The 16,293-nt window shown below is 53.6% G+C and overlaps 4 protein-coding genes across 4 annotated transcripts; all 4 read right to left on the reverse strand.

Moving 5' to 3' along the window:
- Positions 1–364: 364 nt before the first annotated feature.
- PODANS_5_7117 (uncharacterized protein) lies at positions 365–1,435 on the reverse strand (the record flags this gene model as incomplete). The annotated part of the gene is made up of 2 exons (XM_001905194.1): positions 365–542; positions 681–1,435. The coding sequence occupies 2 exons, from the start codon at positions 1,433–1,435 to the stop codon at positions 365–367; spliced, it is 933 nt and encodes a 310-aa protein (XP_001905229.1).
- Positions 1,436–2,583: 1,148 nt separating this feature from the next.
- PODANS_5_7120 (uncharacterized protein) lies at positions 2,584–4,128 on the reverse strand (the record flags this gene model as incomplete). Its single annotated transcript, XM_001905195.1, has 5 exons — positions 2,584–2,915; positions 3,055–3,122; positions 3,187–3,683; positions 3,761–3,939; positions 3,993–4,128. Coding segments are annotated over 5 exons (1,212 nt in total), but the record flags the coding sequence as incomplete, so codon positions are not given.
- Positions 4,129–7,318: 3,190 nt separating this feature from the next.
- On the reverse strand, positions 7,319–11,607 carry PODANS_5_7130 (uncharacterized protein; the record flags this gene model as incomplete). The annotated part of the gene is made up of 2 exons (XM_001905196.1): positions 7,319–7,978; positions 8,035–11,607. Coding segments are annotated over 2 exons (4,233 nt in total), but the record flags the coding sequence as incomplete, so codon positions are not given.
- A 1,669-nt stretch (positions 11,608–13,276) lies between these two features.
- On the reverse strand, positions 13,277–15,911 carry PODANS_5_7140 (uncharacterized protein; the record flags this gene model as incomplete). The annotated part of the gene is made up of 4 exons (XM_001905197.1): positions 13,277–13,369; positions 13,442–15,217; positions 15,277–15,715; positions 15,772–15,911. 4 exons carry the CDS (start codon positions 15,909–15,911, stop codon positions 13,277–13,279), a joined length of 2,448 nt encoding a protein of 815 aa, XP_001905232.1.
- Between the last annotated feature and the right edge of the window lie 382 nt (positions 15,912–16,293).

The raw sequence follows: 16,293 nt of genomic DNA on the forward strand, positions 1-16,293 counted from the left end.
AAGAATTTAAAAAAAAAATTAAAAAGAAAAATTTAAATTTTTTTTAAAAAGATAAAAAAAAAAAAAATAAAAAAAGAAATGAAAAAAGAAATGAAAGAAATAAAAAAAGGAAAAAAAAATTAAAACAGTAAAAAAATTTTTTTAAAAAAAGAGAGGTATAAAAAATATATAAAAAACAACCATTTTTCCGTTCCACAAAAAACCCAACCAACACAACGAGCTGCCAGATCAGCATCAAAGGGACCTGTGACGCTGGTTAGAGAAGAGCAAACACCACGTGGGATTGATGGACAAAAGGGCAACACTTACACCACACAGACACGATGTCGCTCCCCATCAAAGCATGGAAGAAAGCTTCATCAGGTTAGCAGCAAGACCCAACTGGAGAGGTCACCAACATCAGAGGAGGACTTACCTCACCACCGGCCGCAAAGTCAAGTTCCGGCGCACCAAACACCATGCCGCATCGAAAACTGCGTTTGTTCCCATCGTACCGCGGAAGCCGAACGGCCCACGCAATCAAAAAGTCGTATTGCCCCAGCCTTCGAAAGGCCTGCGACATATCTATTAGTACCGAGAGTGTGCGGTGCAGGGGGGGGAGAAACGGAACACACTGATCGGGTGTCGATGATTGCCGAGCAAGCAAGCGTCGACGGTGAAGACGCGCTCTGACCTCCTACCTTTGACGGGATTCGGATTGATGTCCTTGGCGTACTTCGGCCCTGGGTCGGTAGCTGAGAGGCGAGAGTGTGTTTCGGGTGGTGCCGTTTGGGACAGTTGGAGGCCTGCTCAAGCTCCATCTCAGTAGTCTTGGGTGGTAGCGCGCAGCGTGTGCGTAGGCCTTGATGATGGGATATTGCGAGGCGATGAGACGATACTTCCTGTTTCCAAACACCTTGATTAGTCTGTCACCGATGGCGCGGAGATTCTTGTAGTGGTCAGAAAGCTGATCATGACGAGCACGGTGGACTGTGGATTGGCCACCATAAGAGACGGTCGACAGTCCCAATGCTGCAACTCGTGCAGGAGCAATTCTGAGGGCGGATATTTGACGGCGCCCGAGATAACCACCAGACATTTCCTCTGAGCCGCTTCGAGCATCTTCAAGGCCGTGTTCCAGCTGTCGCTTGTTGTCGGGCAGGTACCACGCGGCGCTGGCGTAGAAAAGCACGGGTCGAACATTGGAGCAGAAGAGACTTCGCATCTGCCACGTCGGGGGTCCTCTGATGGAGCTGGAGATTCGCCGCATGTACTGCTCGGTTTTGAGAACCTTGACTCGAAGCTGCGGCAACCAAGGCATGGTCAGCAAGAGCAAAACATGGAAAGAGATCCGGGGTGCACCACTCACATGTCTGGCATGATCAATCCAGCTGAGATGATTGTTGAAAATCACACCCGGGACTTGCAGCTTGCGCACGCACTGGCCGGCCGACATGCCGACATTCTTCGGAAGGTCCTTGGGGGGGCGGGTTGTCGTCTCGAGTTTGCCGGAAGTGCATCATGGCGTACTTGGCCGGGGCGAATGTGACACCGTTCTCGTCAGCCCGTTTCTTCATGGCGTTGTGCGAGATGGTGATGATCTTGAGGTTGGTCCGCCAGTCGGGAGAGATGATGATGATGATGGTGTGGTCGTCGGCAAACGCCATGGCGTAACACTCCCCCTCCCCCACCCCCCACCCACCCCCCGGTTATCCGAGTCGTCGCGCAGGCTCAGGGTGGATATGTCAAGGCCGGCGTGGACACTGGTGAAGGGGTGGTCTTTGGTGCTGTTGAGACTGAGGCCGCAAATGTGAGGGTCTGGTTCGGCGATCAGAGGTGTGGTAGCTGAGCATAGTTGTAGGATTGCGGCAATCAAGAGAGGGGAATATAGTTGGTGCATCGTCAAGCGCCAGCGTTTTCTATGGCTTGGTAATCGCGATTGGTTTTTGAAGTTAACAAGTGAACGCAAATTATGGTAGTGCAAGTTCTAAGTGGGTTTCTGGAGGTAGCAAAGTGCGGGCAGGTACAGAATCATTTGTGTCACGCCCGACAGCCTCAGGTGGGCCTGCTAGTGGCTCCCGGATAGAATAGATGGACGTCAACCTTGCACCTTGTGACAGCATGTGTAGCCTTTCCTACAGCGGTGATCAGCTAGCAGACACAAAAAAAAGTACATCTGCTCAAAGAACATCAACACCACCCCTGCATCATTCTCTCGAGCATGGCTACATTGTCAACCAAAATTGCTTCGAATCATTTAAAGTTTCCTTTGATTATGGAAGCCACAAGGTTCAAAGATTCGATTGCCCCTGAAAGCCCCTGTTCGTGGGTTGCCCTAGCAACAAAGAGTAACAAATAGCGGGGCCCCCAAGAAAGGGGCTTGACAAAACGAACAAAGATCTCAAGAAACACCAGCAACTTATCACTGACTCATGCAAGTTGTGATATATCTCTCAGATCATTGCTTCCAACTATCAATTGGGGTTTGCAACCCACCCAGGACATCTTGGTCACAGTTTAAAACATAGGAGCAACATCAAATCGACCAGAATCTATGCTTCCACCCATGACAAAATAATCAAACCCTCTTCTCCATCTGTATTATTACGCCTTCTGCCGACCATGGTTACTCTCCTCATCCGACAGCTCCACCAGTCCAGTAACACTCTCACAGCTCCTCCCCGTGTTCGAGTCCTTGTGCGGCCGCAAGAATATCCCGTTATTCCCCGACGGCTCAATATGGGCCGAGATCTTGGTCGTCACCGTCACGCCTCCTTCCCCCTTGGAGATTGGGTCAAGCTCGTACGACCTTGTAGACTCTCCCATCAGGCGCGGTAGGACCTTTCGCAGGAGGAGTCGGAAGCTAGGCAGGCAGGGACAGATAACGCCCACGTCGATTTCGATGCCACTCCACAGGGAGAGGTCCACCGTATCCTCTGTTACCAGTGTCAGCAAAGCAACCTTTTGACCCACAGAGAGAGAGAGAGAGAGAGAGAGAGAGAGAGAGAGAGAGAGAGAGAGAGAGAGAGAGAGAGAGAGAGAGAGAGAGAGAGAGAGAGCACCCGAAAGACTTACTAGTAGGGTTGACAGCCCGGGTGGTCGCGTTGATAGTCTTGAGCCGGATCAAGCTGATGACAATCACACTAAAACACAAACCAGTTAATCTCGACGCCCCAGTGCGACGAACAAGGACAAGCCTCCACTCACGCTGCGCCCACAAGAAACATCATCGACCCCATCAACTTCTTCTTCCAGTGCAGATTGAGCGACAGCAGCTGCGGAAACGGCAAAGCCAGCAGCCATAAATCAAACGCTATCCCCGTCGCCGCCGCCGACCAAGCCAACGCGTTGAGGTTGACGCACTGATCCTTCCCAACGCCCTCCCACGCCGTCCAAAACGCTGATATCGGTTGGCACTGAAGCAAGGAGGCGAAGAAGAAGGCGATATTGTAAAAAATGTTGAACACGCCCGTCCAGACAATCACCTTGCCCAGCCTAAAGTCGGACTGCGCGGGAAAGACTCGAAGGTAAAAGAGGATGATGGAGGCGCGGATGAAGAATCGAGTCGTCACGTACGTCAACATGGTGGCAAAGTACGTCTGCATGATCTTGGTGATGTTGTCAAACGGCACGAACCAGATGTCTTTTCCCATCCCAAAGTGGACCGCCTCGATGTACAACCCCGTGTACGCAGCACACCCAGCCTGCGACACAAAAATCAACAGTTAGCCCGGCGAAACAAACCACCCCCACTCCGACTAACTGACCAGCACGGGCTTACAATGGCGAAAAAGTTGCACAAATCATCCCACCAGAACCAGGCCTCCGTCACCACTCGGGCTACCAACCGCAGAGCCACGGCGGCAATGGCGAGACCCAGAAAGATGGAAAAGGCGGGGAGAAGCGTCCGGTCTCCCTCGTTGGGATGGTCGCACCATTGATACGTAATGTTTTTGGCCGCTGGCAGCGTGTTAGCCGGTGACTTTGGGAACTCGAGACGGTGCCGTCCTCACTGAGAGTCTCCCTCGGGGTGCAATGGGTGCGAACGCAAAAGTGGGCCTCTTTGTCGAACCTTGCCGACGAGCATATGCATTCGTTGTCGTATGCGGAACACTTGGCGTCCTGGATTGCGTCCACGACGCAGGGCAACTACATGCATGAACAACAAAAAACGTTAGTCTTTTTGTTTTCTTTTTCTCCTCTCGTCCTTCCCAGTGTGCAGCCATACCGCGCATGGTGGTAGCGCGAGGAGCTCATGCTCCAGCGAGACTTGCTTCGCGCCGGCGGCGACCGTGTTGACGAATACCAAGAGACACAGCCCAACAAGGGCGTAAAAACGTCGGGGACTCTTCATGGTAGGGCACCCGGTGATGTTGTCATCTGTTGCGGCGGCATAGACCGGGGGAGGGAGCAGGCGGGAGCGGTGGTTGGCGTGGGGCTGGTGGCCGGGAAGAGGTCAGAAGTTCAAAACATCGTCTTTCCAAGCCAGAAGGGAGCAAGAGATGGCGGCGGCCCATGTATTTTAATAACCTTCCCCTGGGCCAAACAGCGGAGACAAAAAAGTCATGGGGCGGGCCCGGAAACAAGGGCCTGGACCCAGCCGTCAGGTTGGCAGCGGGGCGCCGACAGTCATGCAGATCCTATCAGACGGAACGGCGACGGCACTGGTCTGTTTCGCACTCGCATCACATTTTTTCTCCATTGTCTTGCGGATACCGGAGCCTCAACAACCAAGGAATCGGCCTCCATTTTGCGGTGGACCCGGCACGGCGTTGCCCGAAAGGGATATCTATCCCTTGCTCCATCGGCCGAGTCTATACTAGGTGACTGTCGGGCTCTGGAAGTTGAGACAAGATCTCGTCTACGAATGACATGGTGTACTTCCAACAATTGATGGAGGTGTCCAAGCCTATCCAAACATACCTAGATATATAACTGCCCCTATGATCCCACCCCGAGCCAGACGGACAAGAAGCGTAGAACAGTGTCAGAAAGTAACTAGAACCTCGACGGTTGGAGCCCTGCCAAGGTGCCAAGAATTTGTCGACAGGGGCATGGGAGCCCGATTCCAAGATCTAGGATTGCCGAGGTGAGGGGTTGAAGATCGACGGCTGGTGAGTTGCTTTTTTGACGTGGGTGGTCATGTCCATTTTATTTTCCAATGGAAAGGTTGTGTTGACGGCACCGAGAGCTTCCAACATTGATGCCGAGATTTTTGCTGCCTCTTTGCCGTCCGGCGGAAACTTCAATGTCTCCGACACCATCGAATGGCTACTTGGTAGCGTGTTGGGGCAAATCGGCATCCCGGTGGAGCTGGCTGGCTGCTGGTTTATCTATGCCGAGTTCGGCTGAGATTCCGAGCATCTGGAGCAGCTCAGTGGATTGGGACCTGCAATTAGATTTAGAGATGAAAAAAAAGGGGTTACCGGCCCAATTCCACTCATCATGCATGCCTGGCTTTGGTCGCACAAGTTCTCCCCTCCTGTACCTTATCGTGGGAGGCTCCTCCCGCTCAGCAGGCCGTGTCACAACTCGAACCATCGCTGACAGCCATGTGGCAGCCCCACTGGGGGTCCACTCCTCACTGTAACCTTCAATCGGAGAAATTGAGGCTCCAAAAAAACATACATTAGCTTGCATGTCATGCGCGCTCCAACCAAAAGCAACAAACTGGCTCATTTCTGTTTGTCTGTGACAAGAGCACATCTCCACCCGGCAGTTGGTTGCCTACCTACCTATCTAGGCTTGTGATGATTGTGTAGGTAGGGCTCCAATGACGTACTGTGGAGGGCTGACAACAGCCATGAACAAGTCCACCACTACCTTCAGGGGTGAATCAACAAACCCCCCTCATGTCACACAAAAGTCTACCTTCCATGCATAGACAACCAACAATGAGAACATGAAACATCCAACACAATCCATTATCACCAATAGAACCCACCAATCCCATTATCTTTCAAAGACCCGACCCTCTCAACTCCCACAATAAACACCCCCCTCCAGCCCCGCACAACAGGCACAATAACTCTCCCATTGTCACCGCCTTCAATCGTTCCTTCTCAAGTCAACCACCAATTTACAATCCAAACACACACACACACACAATGGCCTCTCCAAAATCCCATCCAACCCCTCTCGTCTCTTCTCCCTTGCAAAACTACCCCCTCATCTCATCTCAACCAATCTCTATGCCTTGGGTACCTAGTCCATCAACTAACCCCTCAAACTTCCATCTTGACAACCCACCACCACCACCAACCCCAAAAGATGTGCTACTACCAACGCATAATCCACACCTGCGGCCACACCTTCCACATCCCCCTCTTCGACCGCCCCTGCGCCCATGTGGGCACCCCCGAGTGCCGCTCCCGCCACCTCCTCGAGCGCCTCAAAAACGCCCGCAAGTGCTCCGCCTGCACCACGCCCGAGGACCTCGCCGAGAGCAAGCGTGACGCCCGCTGCCGCCGCCCCTGCCCCTCTCGCCGCAAGCGAAGGGCCATGATGAAGAAGACTTCGTCTTCCCAGCTTTGACCGAGCGGTAAGCAATTGGCAAATCTTGACCCCCCCCCTCTCTCTCTCCCTTCTACTACCTACCTTGGCCCTGATCTAAAAGTGAGCATTGTGCTGACACAGCGACACCGCAGCTTGCACGGCCGAAAAGGCTCTTTGACTTGCAGATACCTGGCTTCGCTGGGAGTTTGGCATTTGCTTTGTTTTGAGAGGGGAACCCGAGTTTGGGATTTGAATTGCAGCGGCATAGCTATCTTTGGCCGACTTGGGTTGGGAGGAATACCAGGACGGTCATGATGATGAGGACATAAAACCACGACGGCCTCCTGGTTTGGTGGCTTCATGACTTGATGACAGAGAATATACACTAGCCGTTGCCTTGAACCGCCCATACTTCCCTTCTATACCTGGCTTTGTATCATTGACAACATCTGATGTGGTTCTTGTCGTCGTTCACAGAGACAACATCGGCAGCAAGACAAGCAAGACACCCACACAACAGCCACATCCACACAGTATTGGGCAAGCATTCCTTCATTTGTTCTCCCACAACCACTCGTGTCCTATAAGTACATGTACAGTCAAAAAAGATCCCGGCTCCTCCTCGTCCATCTACACCATTCCCCAGCACGCACCAGTCCATCATATTATCTGTCAAAATTCCCACCATAACCTCATTATCTAGTCTTCCAATTCTCAGCCACCAAATCAGACAACCCACCATCAGCCTCGGCGCTGACTGCCAGTCAGCAAAACATGCAAATGATATCAGACATATTGGCACATCCCGTGTGCATCAAAATTGGGACAAAACTGGAATGTCGAATCAATAGAACTTGTCATCTTTGCCGCGGACCGCCCATCGCAACAGTCTCTTGGCTCGACTGGCAAACGGTTGTGAAATGCGCGGAATCATGATCGTGTTTGGCACACGCGACCGGCACGCCGCCACTGTGCAGTCGTTGTCGGCCCAAGCAATTTGCAAGTCATCCGCCCACCATGTCTCTGGCTTGCCAGCCACCGACAGCGAAATGTTGAGTGAAGTCAGATTGGAGAATGGCAACGCAGCCGCCGAGTCCAGAATCTGATGGCTGAGGCTACAGTCGGTCTTCTTGGAGCAAGCAGCCACCTCAAAGGTATGGCGTGCCTCGACAACGTCGTCGGTGCCGTTCCAGCGCAGACCCGTCATGTTGAAAACACAGGGGTCAGATGTAGAGTCGCAGCCAAGACTGACACCCAAAAAGCTGAAGTGAAAGCAGGGATTGGAGCGCAGCTCAGCGAGACCAAACTCGGCGACTGGCGACACCGAAGAATTGTGCTGGATCAGCTGCTGGCCAGAGGAAGCCTTGAACTTGGTGCGAGGCGGGGGAACGACACTGAAGCCATTGGAGAAGAAGAATCGGTGATACGGGAAGGGTAATGGCATTGCTGGGAAGCTGCTGGCCTCGGTGTCGTTGTCGGTCGAAATGGTAGGGATGTCATCAAACTACAATACGGTCAGTGCTTCGGTTGTGAGAAAAGAGAGACAACACCAAGACATACCTTGAACACCACTGCTCCCCGATCTCCAACCGCGCCGCATGTTGAACCAGGAAGTCCTCGGCTGGAAGTGCTCACATTCGGGCTAGTGCTGGCAAGACTTGTGGCAATGGGGGCTGCAGTGAGGCTGGAAATGTTGGCTAGCAAAGAGCTGGCGGTTGTTGGCAATGCTGTGACTGTTGGTACAATACTGTCTGAAGTCAACAAGAGATCGCTGCTCGATGATGCGTAGGTGGTGGAGGTGAGACTTGGCTGAGTAGATGACGTGCTGTTGTCCGAAGCAGCTGGAATAGAGGTCAAGACAGGCCCTGGTCTAGAGACAATGGTGGCATTGGGCGAAAGGACAGACATGATTGATGATAACATGGCCGCCAGATCTGCGGTGGAAGTCGTCGAGATTGGAAGAACAGACGCGGTGAAGCTGATATCAGCCGACGCGGGCTGTGAGACCGGCAGACTGGAATCCGTGAAGAAAATGCCTTGGCTGGAAGACGCCGGAGCTGTTTCCACGGGGTTCCCGTAACCTGGAGGAAGGTCACCATAGCCTGCGGCCGGACTGCTGAAGGCATAGCCGCCAAAAGTGCTGTCAGACAGAACAGCCAACGTGGTGGTCCTTGCGTGTTGCCCATGACGGTTGAATTGGGTTTGCGGTGGAGGCATCAAATCCTCGGATTCATTGGCAGGAGCTTCAGTGTTCTCGGGCTGCGAAGGAGGAGACTCGGTGTTTTCAGGCTGCGAAGCCGGCAACTCGGTGCTTTCAGGAAGGGCGCCGGCTGAAGTGTCCAATCCTTGGGAGCCCAAAGTCTGTCCTGTCTCTGTGGGCGCCACCACCACAGCGGAATCGCTGCTCTGGGAGATCGCCGGGGTCCCAAAAGGCGTGAAGGGAGTAGAGACCGAGCTCAAGAGAATAACCGACGTCAGAATGGCCGGAGACTCGTTGCAAGTGCTTGTCGTAGGCCAGCCAGCTAGGGCGCTGTCTCCCGACGACGGCCAGATTGTGATCACAGAGTAGGGAGGACTGGCAGTCGATGGCCATAGTGTGATGACAGACAGTGAGGATGGAGACGTCGCCGAACCCAGGCCCGAGATTGTTGGAGAGCCGTGCCCCGTCGAAAAGGTTGTGCAAGTGGTGTCAGTCGAGGTTGGCAAAGGCCAGAGGGTGATCTCGGACGGAGAGGCACTGCCAGACTGCACCTCTAAAGTTGACGAAACAAACGACGTCAAGAAGCTGTCTGTCGATGGCCAAATGGTGATGACTGACGGGGCCACCGATGGCAATATCGTGATCACAGAGGTGGGCGCAATTGGCGAGATGGTGATGAATTGAACCGTCCCAGTTGGACTGCTCAAAGTTCCGTCCACTCCATTGCCTCCGCCGCCGCCTGCGCTGGAGCTTGAAGGCGAGACAGGAACGACTGTCCATTGAGTTAAGATTGTTGGATTCCCATAGGAGTCAGCGATGGTGTATGTGGCCAGGGAAGGTGTAACAAGGACACCAGATTCCGATAATGTAGAGGTCGAGTCAGCTGGAAGAGTGACCTGTGTTGTCACAGCAACAACCGTGGAGGAGCCGGGTCCAAGAGAAATGGTCTGGCTGATGGTGACTTGAGACACAATCACTGTTTGAGGAGGAACTGTCCCAGAAGTCGATGATGACAAGCCAGCCGAAAAAGGTGGAGTGCCAGTAGGCACCGTGAAGGCAATGGACTCGGGAATGGTGACTACCACCGGTGGGCCTGAAGGAGGCGTGACGGTGATGACGCTATCGCTGGCGATTGTTTCCGTGACAAAAGCTTGAGTCGTCCCAGGTGGAAAACCAGAAACGCCAGTGGGCACAGTGAAGGCAACGGACTGGGGGATGGTGACTACGACGGGTGGGCCTGAAGGAGGCGTGACGGTGACCACGCTATTGCTGACAATCGTTTCCGTGATAAAGGCTTGAGTGGTCCAGGCGGATGTTGCGGGAGCCAAAGGCGTGCCGGTGTCGGGAAGTGTGATGACCACAGGAGTTCCAGACAAGGGTGTAATGGTGGTGACGACAAGGCCCGGCGAGGCTGGCTCGACGCCAGGTGTCACTGTCACGATAGTCTGAGAAGCGGAAGGTGCAACAGTTGCAACAACTTGAGAAGTGGGAGGCGTGACCGTGACAGTCACGGGACCAGGTTGCTCGCTCGGCCAGGTGACAACGATAGGCGTGCCGGAGTCCCCGGTAGGCACGATGGTAAAGGTCCATGGCGCTGGCACTGAAACGGTGGATGGGCCACCCCCATTGTAGCCCTCCGGGGATACCGTATACGTGACCGTATACTCGGATGCCGGCAAACCCAGTGACGCGGGGACGGTGTACGTCACGGCCACAATGGAAGGCGTTGGAAGACCCGAGGAAGGCGTCGCGGTAATAACGTAAGGCGTCGTTGTAATAACGGAAGGCGTAACAGTAACAATCGAAGGCGCAGGAAGGCCCAAGGAAGGTGTCACGGTCACAACAGAAGGCGTGGCAAAACCAGACGAAGGCGTGGGAAGTTGCGAAGGAGACGTGACAGTTACAGTGACAAGGGCAGGTGCGGTAGGCGTAGCGGTCCCTGACTGGTCCCCAGATACGGAGACTGGCGTAGGAAGGCCCCAAGACATGCCTGGTGTGACGGTGATGACGCCAGTATAACCAGGAACAGTGCCGCTGGCCGAGACGGTGAAGCTGACGACGGAAGTGCCTGGCGGCGCAGGAACATACGACCAAGAAGACACGCCCGACGACAGGGTCTCTGTCGCAAAGGGTCCAACGCCAGTAGGTATCGAAAGGTCCGCCGGGGTCACAGTCACCGTGGCAATCGACAAATCGGTCAAACCCGGGGCCACGGGCAGCGTGTACGTGAGGGTGTATGGCGCCAGCGAAATGTCAGATCCGTAGCCAGTGTCGAGTGGAATGGTGACAAAGGCCGTCGAGTCAGAGCCCCACCAGTCGATGGAAGTTGTCGGGGAACCGGGCGCCGCCGAGGCAGGCGAGGTGAAAATGGTGACAGTGACAAGAGGGCCGGCCGGGGCACCGGAAACGGCAGGAGCAGTGATGATGGTGGACCAGGCTCCAGGGCTCCCGGAACCTTGGGGAACAGTAACGGTCAAAACCACGGTAGCTGTATCGCTGGGCCCCTCTGGGATAGTGACCGTCACAACGCCCACAGAATTGGAAGCAGCCTCCCCGGGTACAGTCGCTGTAGCGACTGGTGTTGCATCTGAACCAGTGGAAGAAAGTGGCGGGCTTGGAAGCGTCACCGTCAAAACGGGGACTGTAACGGTGCTAATGACTGGCGCTGAAGGAGTGGGAATGGCAGGAACAACAGGAGTTTCCGAGGACTCGCAGGTGGAAGAGGCGAAAGAGGGACCGTTTGCCAAGCCAGAAGAAACCAAGGAACCAGAGCCAGCACCACCATCGGCGGGAAGAGTGAATGTGAAAACTGACGGAAGCGTGTAAGACGCAGCGGACTCGCCGGGAAGAACGATAACAGTGGCCTGGCCAGACGTCGTAGTGGTGCATGTTGTGTCGGTGAGGGCCCAATCCTCCCTGCAGAGCAACAAGAGTCAGCCATGCATCAAGAAAGTCCATGGTGAAAGCACTCACGCCCGTGGTACGGCGGCCGCAGAGGATAGCCAGGCTAGACTGGCCAGAGCCCCAACAGAGGCGTGGACACGCATAGTGTCGTGGGTGCAGGATGTTGCAAAGGAATGAATGTCTCCAAACGAGCGGAAATGGCAGCGTGCTGAGGGATGGTGGACAAAAGGAGCCGAAGAGGGACAGGAATGCGGACGGAAGAGAGAAGAGGGAAGATGGTCTGGCAAAGATGTCAAATGTTAAAAGGTGACAGGTGTTGTGGCCCAACATCCAAGATGTCTGCTGCTGGAAAGACAGGAAAGAGCGTGAGGTGCCTTCCTGGTCTGTCCATGACGTCGGGTGACAGCGAGTGGTGCCATTCTTCTGTGTGCCAGATTCATGGTGATGGGAAGGAGCAATGACTGTGCCATGGTAACAGGTAGCCATGAACTGTTATGTGACATACATGATTTTTAAGAGAACCTTCTTTATATAGAATTTAATTATGTTTTAAAAAATAATTCAAACGCCTTAAAAAGAGTAGGTAAAAGGCCATAAAAGATAATTCAAATACCTTGAAAGATAGTTAAGAGGTCTTAAAAATAGTTTAAATAGCCTAAAATATGATTTAAACACCTCAAAATATAGTTAAGAGGCCTCAAAACATGATTTACAGCCCTTTTATTATATTATGGAAACTGCAAGTAAATCGGTAGATACCTAGGGAGGACCGCGCTCGCAACACAATAGGGGGGTGAGTAGAGGTTTCCACCTTTTTTCTGAATTTCTTATCAATATTTTTTGAGACCTGTTAGATATCTTCTGAGGCCTATTCAATATGTTTTAACGCCTTTTACCATCTCTCAAATGTCTTATTGTCACATTTATAGGCCTTAAATCATAGCCAAGAGGCATGAAACGATAGTTGACAGGCCTAAAGCCGTTTTCAACATGTATTGAAATCCAATAAAAGTCATGGAAAAACAGGGGCGAAGGTGTTGACTGTGGATTTCTTGAACGGAGAGGTTGACACGATTCCGGGCTCGTGAGCGTAGCTTGCTCTGTCATCCTCGCAGCTGGTTCCTTCCTTCTGAGCTGTCTACGCCGTTCCTCGGGGGCCATTCAGTCACCAACGCTTGAAGGAAGGGACGGAAGGTGAAAATTGCAATCGAAGTCTGGAAGTCAGCCCGGGTAATTCATTCCACTCGGTCTTGTTCTGACGCTGGTCCCGGCTCCAGCTTGCCTGGTCTCCAGTTTCCCAACATTCAATGACCCAGGGGTGGAAGTAACTCATTACATGATTGAAAAGGCGGGCAATGTTTCCATATCAGGGCACCACTGTTGCTCTTGCATTCCCGTAAGCGGTGGTCATGATTCTTGCATTTTCAAATCAAATCCACAGACTGCCCGACGGGAGACACTGCCCGGGCTCCTTCCTTCTCCACTCGAAGCAGCAGGCAGCCATCAAACTTTAAAAAGCTCCACTCCACGCGAGCACCATCGTCAGACACCTGATGGAACTTGTACTTGCCATTCGTTGCACTTTCCTTTCTGTTGAGGTGATTTGAGAACAATGGAGGGAGCATGGCAGCCATCTGGCAACACAGCGATGAAGAAACAGTAAAATAGTTGATGATGACAACGATGCAAAGCAGATACTCAAAGCCCATATCCTCCTGCTTGAAAAAACGTATCCCATGGTATCTGTGATACCCCATCGCTGGAGTTCAAGATTTGATTGTCCCAGAGTGTCTGCATCATCATGGTCAGCACATGTCCCAACAGGAACCATCCAGCCCAAATCTTTGAAGTCCAGGCACTTACCCAATCACCCCCCAAATTCGGATCCATCAGCCCATCCACATGTCCCAAATTTGGAAGGTCTTGCTGGAATCCATGTCCCCAAGTGACAGCCACCTGCCCGTCCAGCGGCAACTCGCCTCCGGCAACAGGTGCCCACCCCGTGGGAACTATCGTCGGCGGAGCTTGCGACCCGAGCACCGGCGCTGGATGCAGCCCCGTCTCCAGACCAGCAAACGTCATAACTGGCACTGCCGGATACGAAGAAGTCTCAAGCCTGTCGTATGCGCTATTGTTACTCGACTCTGGGCTCCCATCAAGGCTCTCGCCCGTGGACAAAGACAGCATCTTTGTGAGAATGTTGAACGCCTTGTTGGCCTCGGCCGACTCCTTTCGCCTCCCTTGCCAAATCAGCCGTGATGTCCGCAAGATATCCAGAATCTGGTCCTTCGTCATGATCATCTCGGGAGACTGCTCAACGGCCGGAGGGCTCCGCCCTTCCCTGGCTTTGAGAAACCACAGCTCTAGACAGAGGATCATATCCGCCAAAAGAAAGTTGTGGGTGCTCAAACTGCTCAAGAACCAATGGCTGCGCTCGTGTGACAAGCGGCCGCCCGTCTGAAGCTCGCAATGAACGTCGTACTGATGACGGAGCGTCTTCGTCGCAGCTTCGAGACAGACACGCCGAGAGTGCTCGTACCGCTTGTCTTTGCGGGCGTAACCCATGTACCGTCGGTGCAGGACGATGCGGCACTTGAGAAACAGCAGCTCGAGCTGGTACCGTTGCATGATAATGTCTACCGGGTCCACCACCGACTGGCTGAAAGGTCGATAGCGGAGGCTGGGCGGGAACTGCGTCGCAAGCTCGTCAATCTTTCGATCCATGCGCATAATGTCGGAAAGCCCCGGCGCCTTTCGCGAGCTCATGGCCGTGGTGATTTCGGAAAAGACATTGACGATGCGGCCCTTCATGATGCACCACAACGTCACCGTTTTCTCTGTTTCTGGTCGTGATGGGGGCAACTCTAAGGTGTTCTCGTCAAAGTCCTCGTCGTGAAGGTTTCGCGGAAGGGCTGTGTCGTACAAATCGTTTGGTATGTTGCCTGGCAGACCAAACTGAAAACCAATCAGAATATCCACGTCTCTCAACACGGTCCACAGCCGCCGGCGCATTTCCCCCTCGAATGGGGACATGTCTGGATAGTGCTTCGGGTCTCGGTGCAGGCCCATGTGCATGGCAAGGCGGACGATAATGGACAGTATGACCGAGACGTTGATATGTGCGTCCTGTTGGCCGAGATATTCCGACCCAAAGTAAAGAATCATGGCTTCAAGCTTGTAGCGCCAGGGCTTGGTGTAGTCACCCAAAACCAGACACTGGGCACACCGGGCCTTGTAGATCCTGTACGCCTCTCCAGCATCGCCGAGTCTGCCGGGCAGCTCTTCGCCACTTTTCATATAGTACAACGAGGCATTGCAGAACATGGCAAAGAGAAGGGCGAGCTCGGTGTAAGTCATGGCGGCGGGGTGCTCCCAAAAGGTTTCGTAGTGCCTGAGAAGACTGGGCATGTGGAACATGATCCATCCTGGTTCTTTGGCCTGGAATAGACGGGCAAGCAGTCGGTCAGCAATAGCACGAGGAGGCAGATAGCGAACCAGCTCTTCGACAGAGAGCCTTGGCCAGCCGCCCAACAACAAGTCGGGTTGTCCTTGACGCTCAGGTTTGGGCGGAACAATGGGGTCATCATCGTCCTGGAACACATCTTCAGGTCTGTCCAGACTTCCGGTGATACTTAGAACCTGCATTGATTTTGTCAGAACTTGTGGGTATAGATGTGATGCAAAAGGTGGAGGCGTACATCGCTGAGGATAGATTCCCAGTGGGAGGCATCAACGTAACGCAAATCGCTCAAAATCATTCCAGCCGTCTCTCTGACGCGGGCTGATATGCGGGGAAGGTCATCCTCCTGGAAATCGTCACCAAAGTCGGCGGCCACACCGGCGGTTGATTCAACAGGGACAGCTTCACGGCGTTGGGCTTTGAGAACCTGGACGAGGTGCTCAAGGTGTCGGAGCCGGGCTTGCACGGCCGAGTCGTTGGCAGCGGGCTTGGAGCGGTGGCTGTCAGGTGCAGGTGCTGTCGTCGTAGCAGGATTCGTGGCGTCTCTTGGGTGATGACGCGCAGGAAGAGCCGGTCCGGGGCGGGACCCGCCAGTGACATAGGGGATGAATTCACAAGTGGCCTCTATCCCTCGCTTCATGCACTGGTCGCATGGGGTTTGGCGGTCACATTTCAATCTTTGAGAATGTTCAGTGTCAGCTGCCACCTGTCAAAATCTGAGCCAGGTGCTTACTTCTTGTCCCTGCAGGTTGTGCAAGAGAAGCGGATGCGACTTCTCTTCTTCTGTGCTGCTGTCGAGGATAACTCCGGGCCGGACCCGGCGCCCGTCCCCGCTTGCCCAGTCTTCTCCGGGATCACAGCTGGCTCTTCCATTTCAAGCTTCTGTCTCTGTTGTTCTTGCAGCAACTTATTGATAAGAGGAGAGTGTTGATGTCGTCAAGTGGCTTCACCAGTGCCTGGCGAAAGGAGAGGATGGCTTGTGGCTTCTCGCCGGTGAAGTGCCAACATCCAACCACAGCAAGGCGACTGCTGTTCCAGGTTGTCCCTCTTCCCAGCCGCTCCCATAAATCCGGGCAGCCGGGCTCATGAAGCATCCTGCGGTCGTAGTGCATGGTTGATGAGGTAAGCAAATCCTGCGACTGGTTCGGCGAGGGAGGCTGAAGCTATGGCTGATGATGGTGGTCCTGTTCAGACTTGGCATTGGCCATGATGGTTGTTCCGAGTGTTTTCTGTCGGCGCTATTGCCATTCAAAAC

The sequence above is a fragment of the Podospora anserina genome, chromosome 5 (genome assembly GCF_000226545.1).
Source record: "Podospora anserina S mat+ genomic DNA chromosome 5, supercontig 8".
Lineage (NCBI taxonomy): Eukaryota > Fungi > Ascomycota > Sordariomycetes > Sordariales > Podosporaceae > Podospora > Podospora anserina.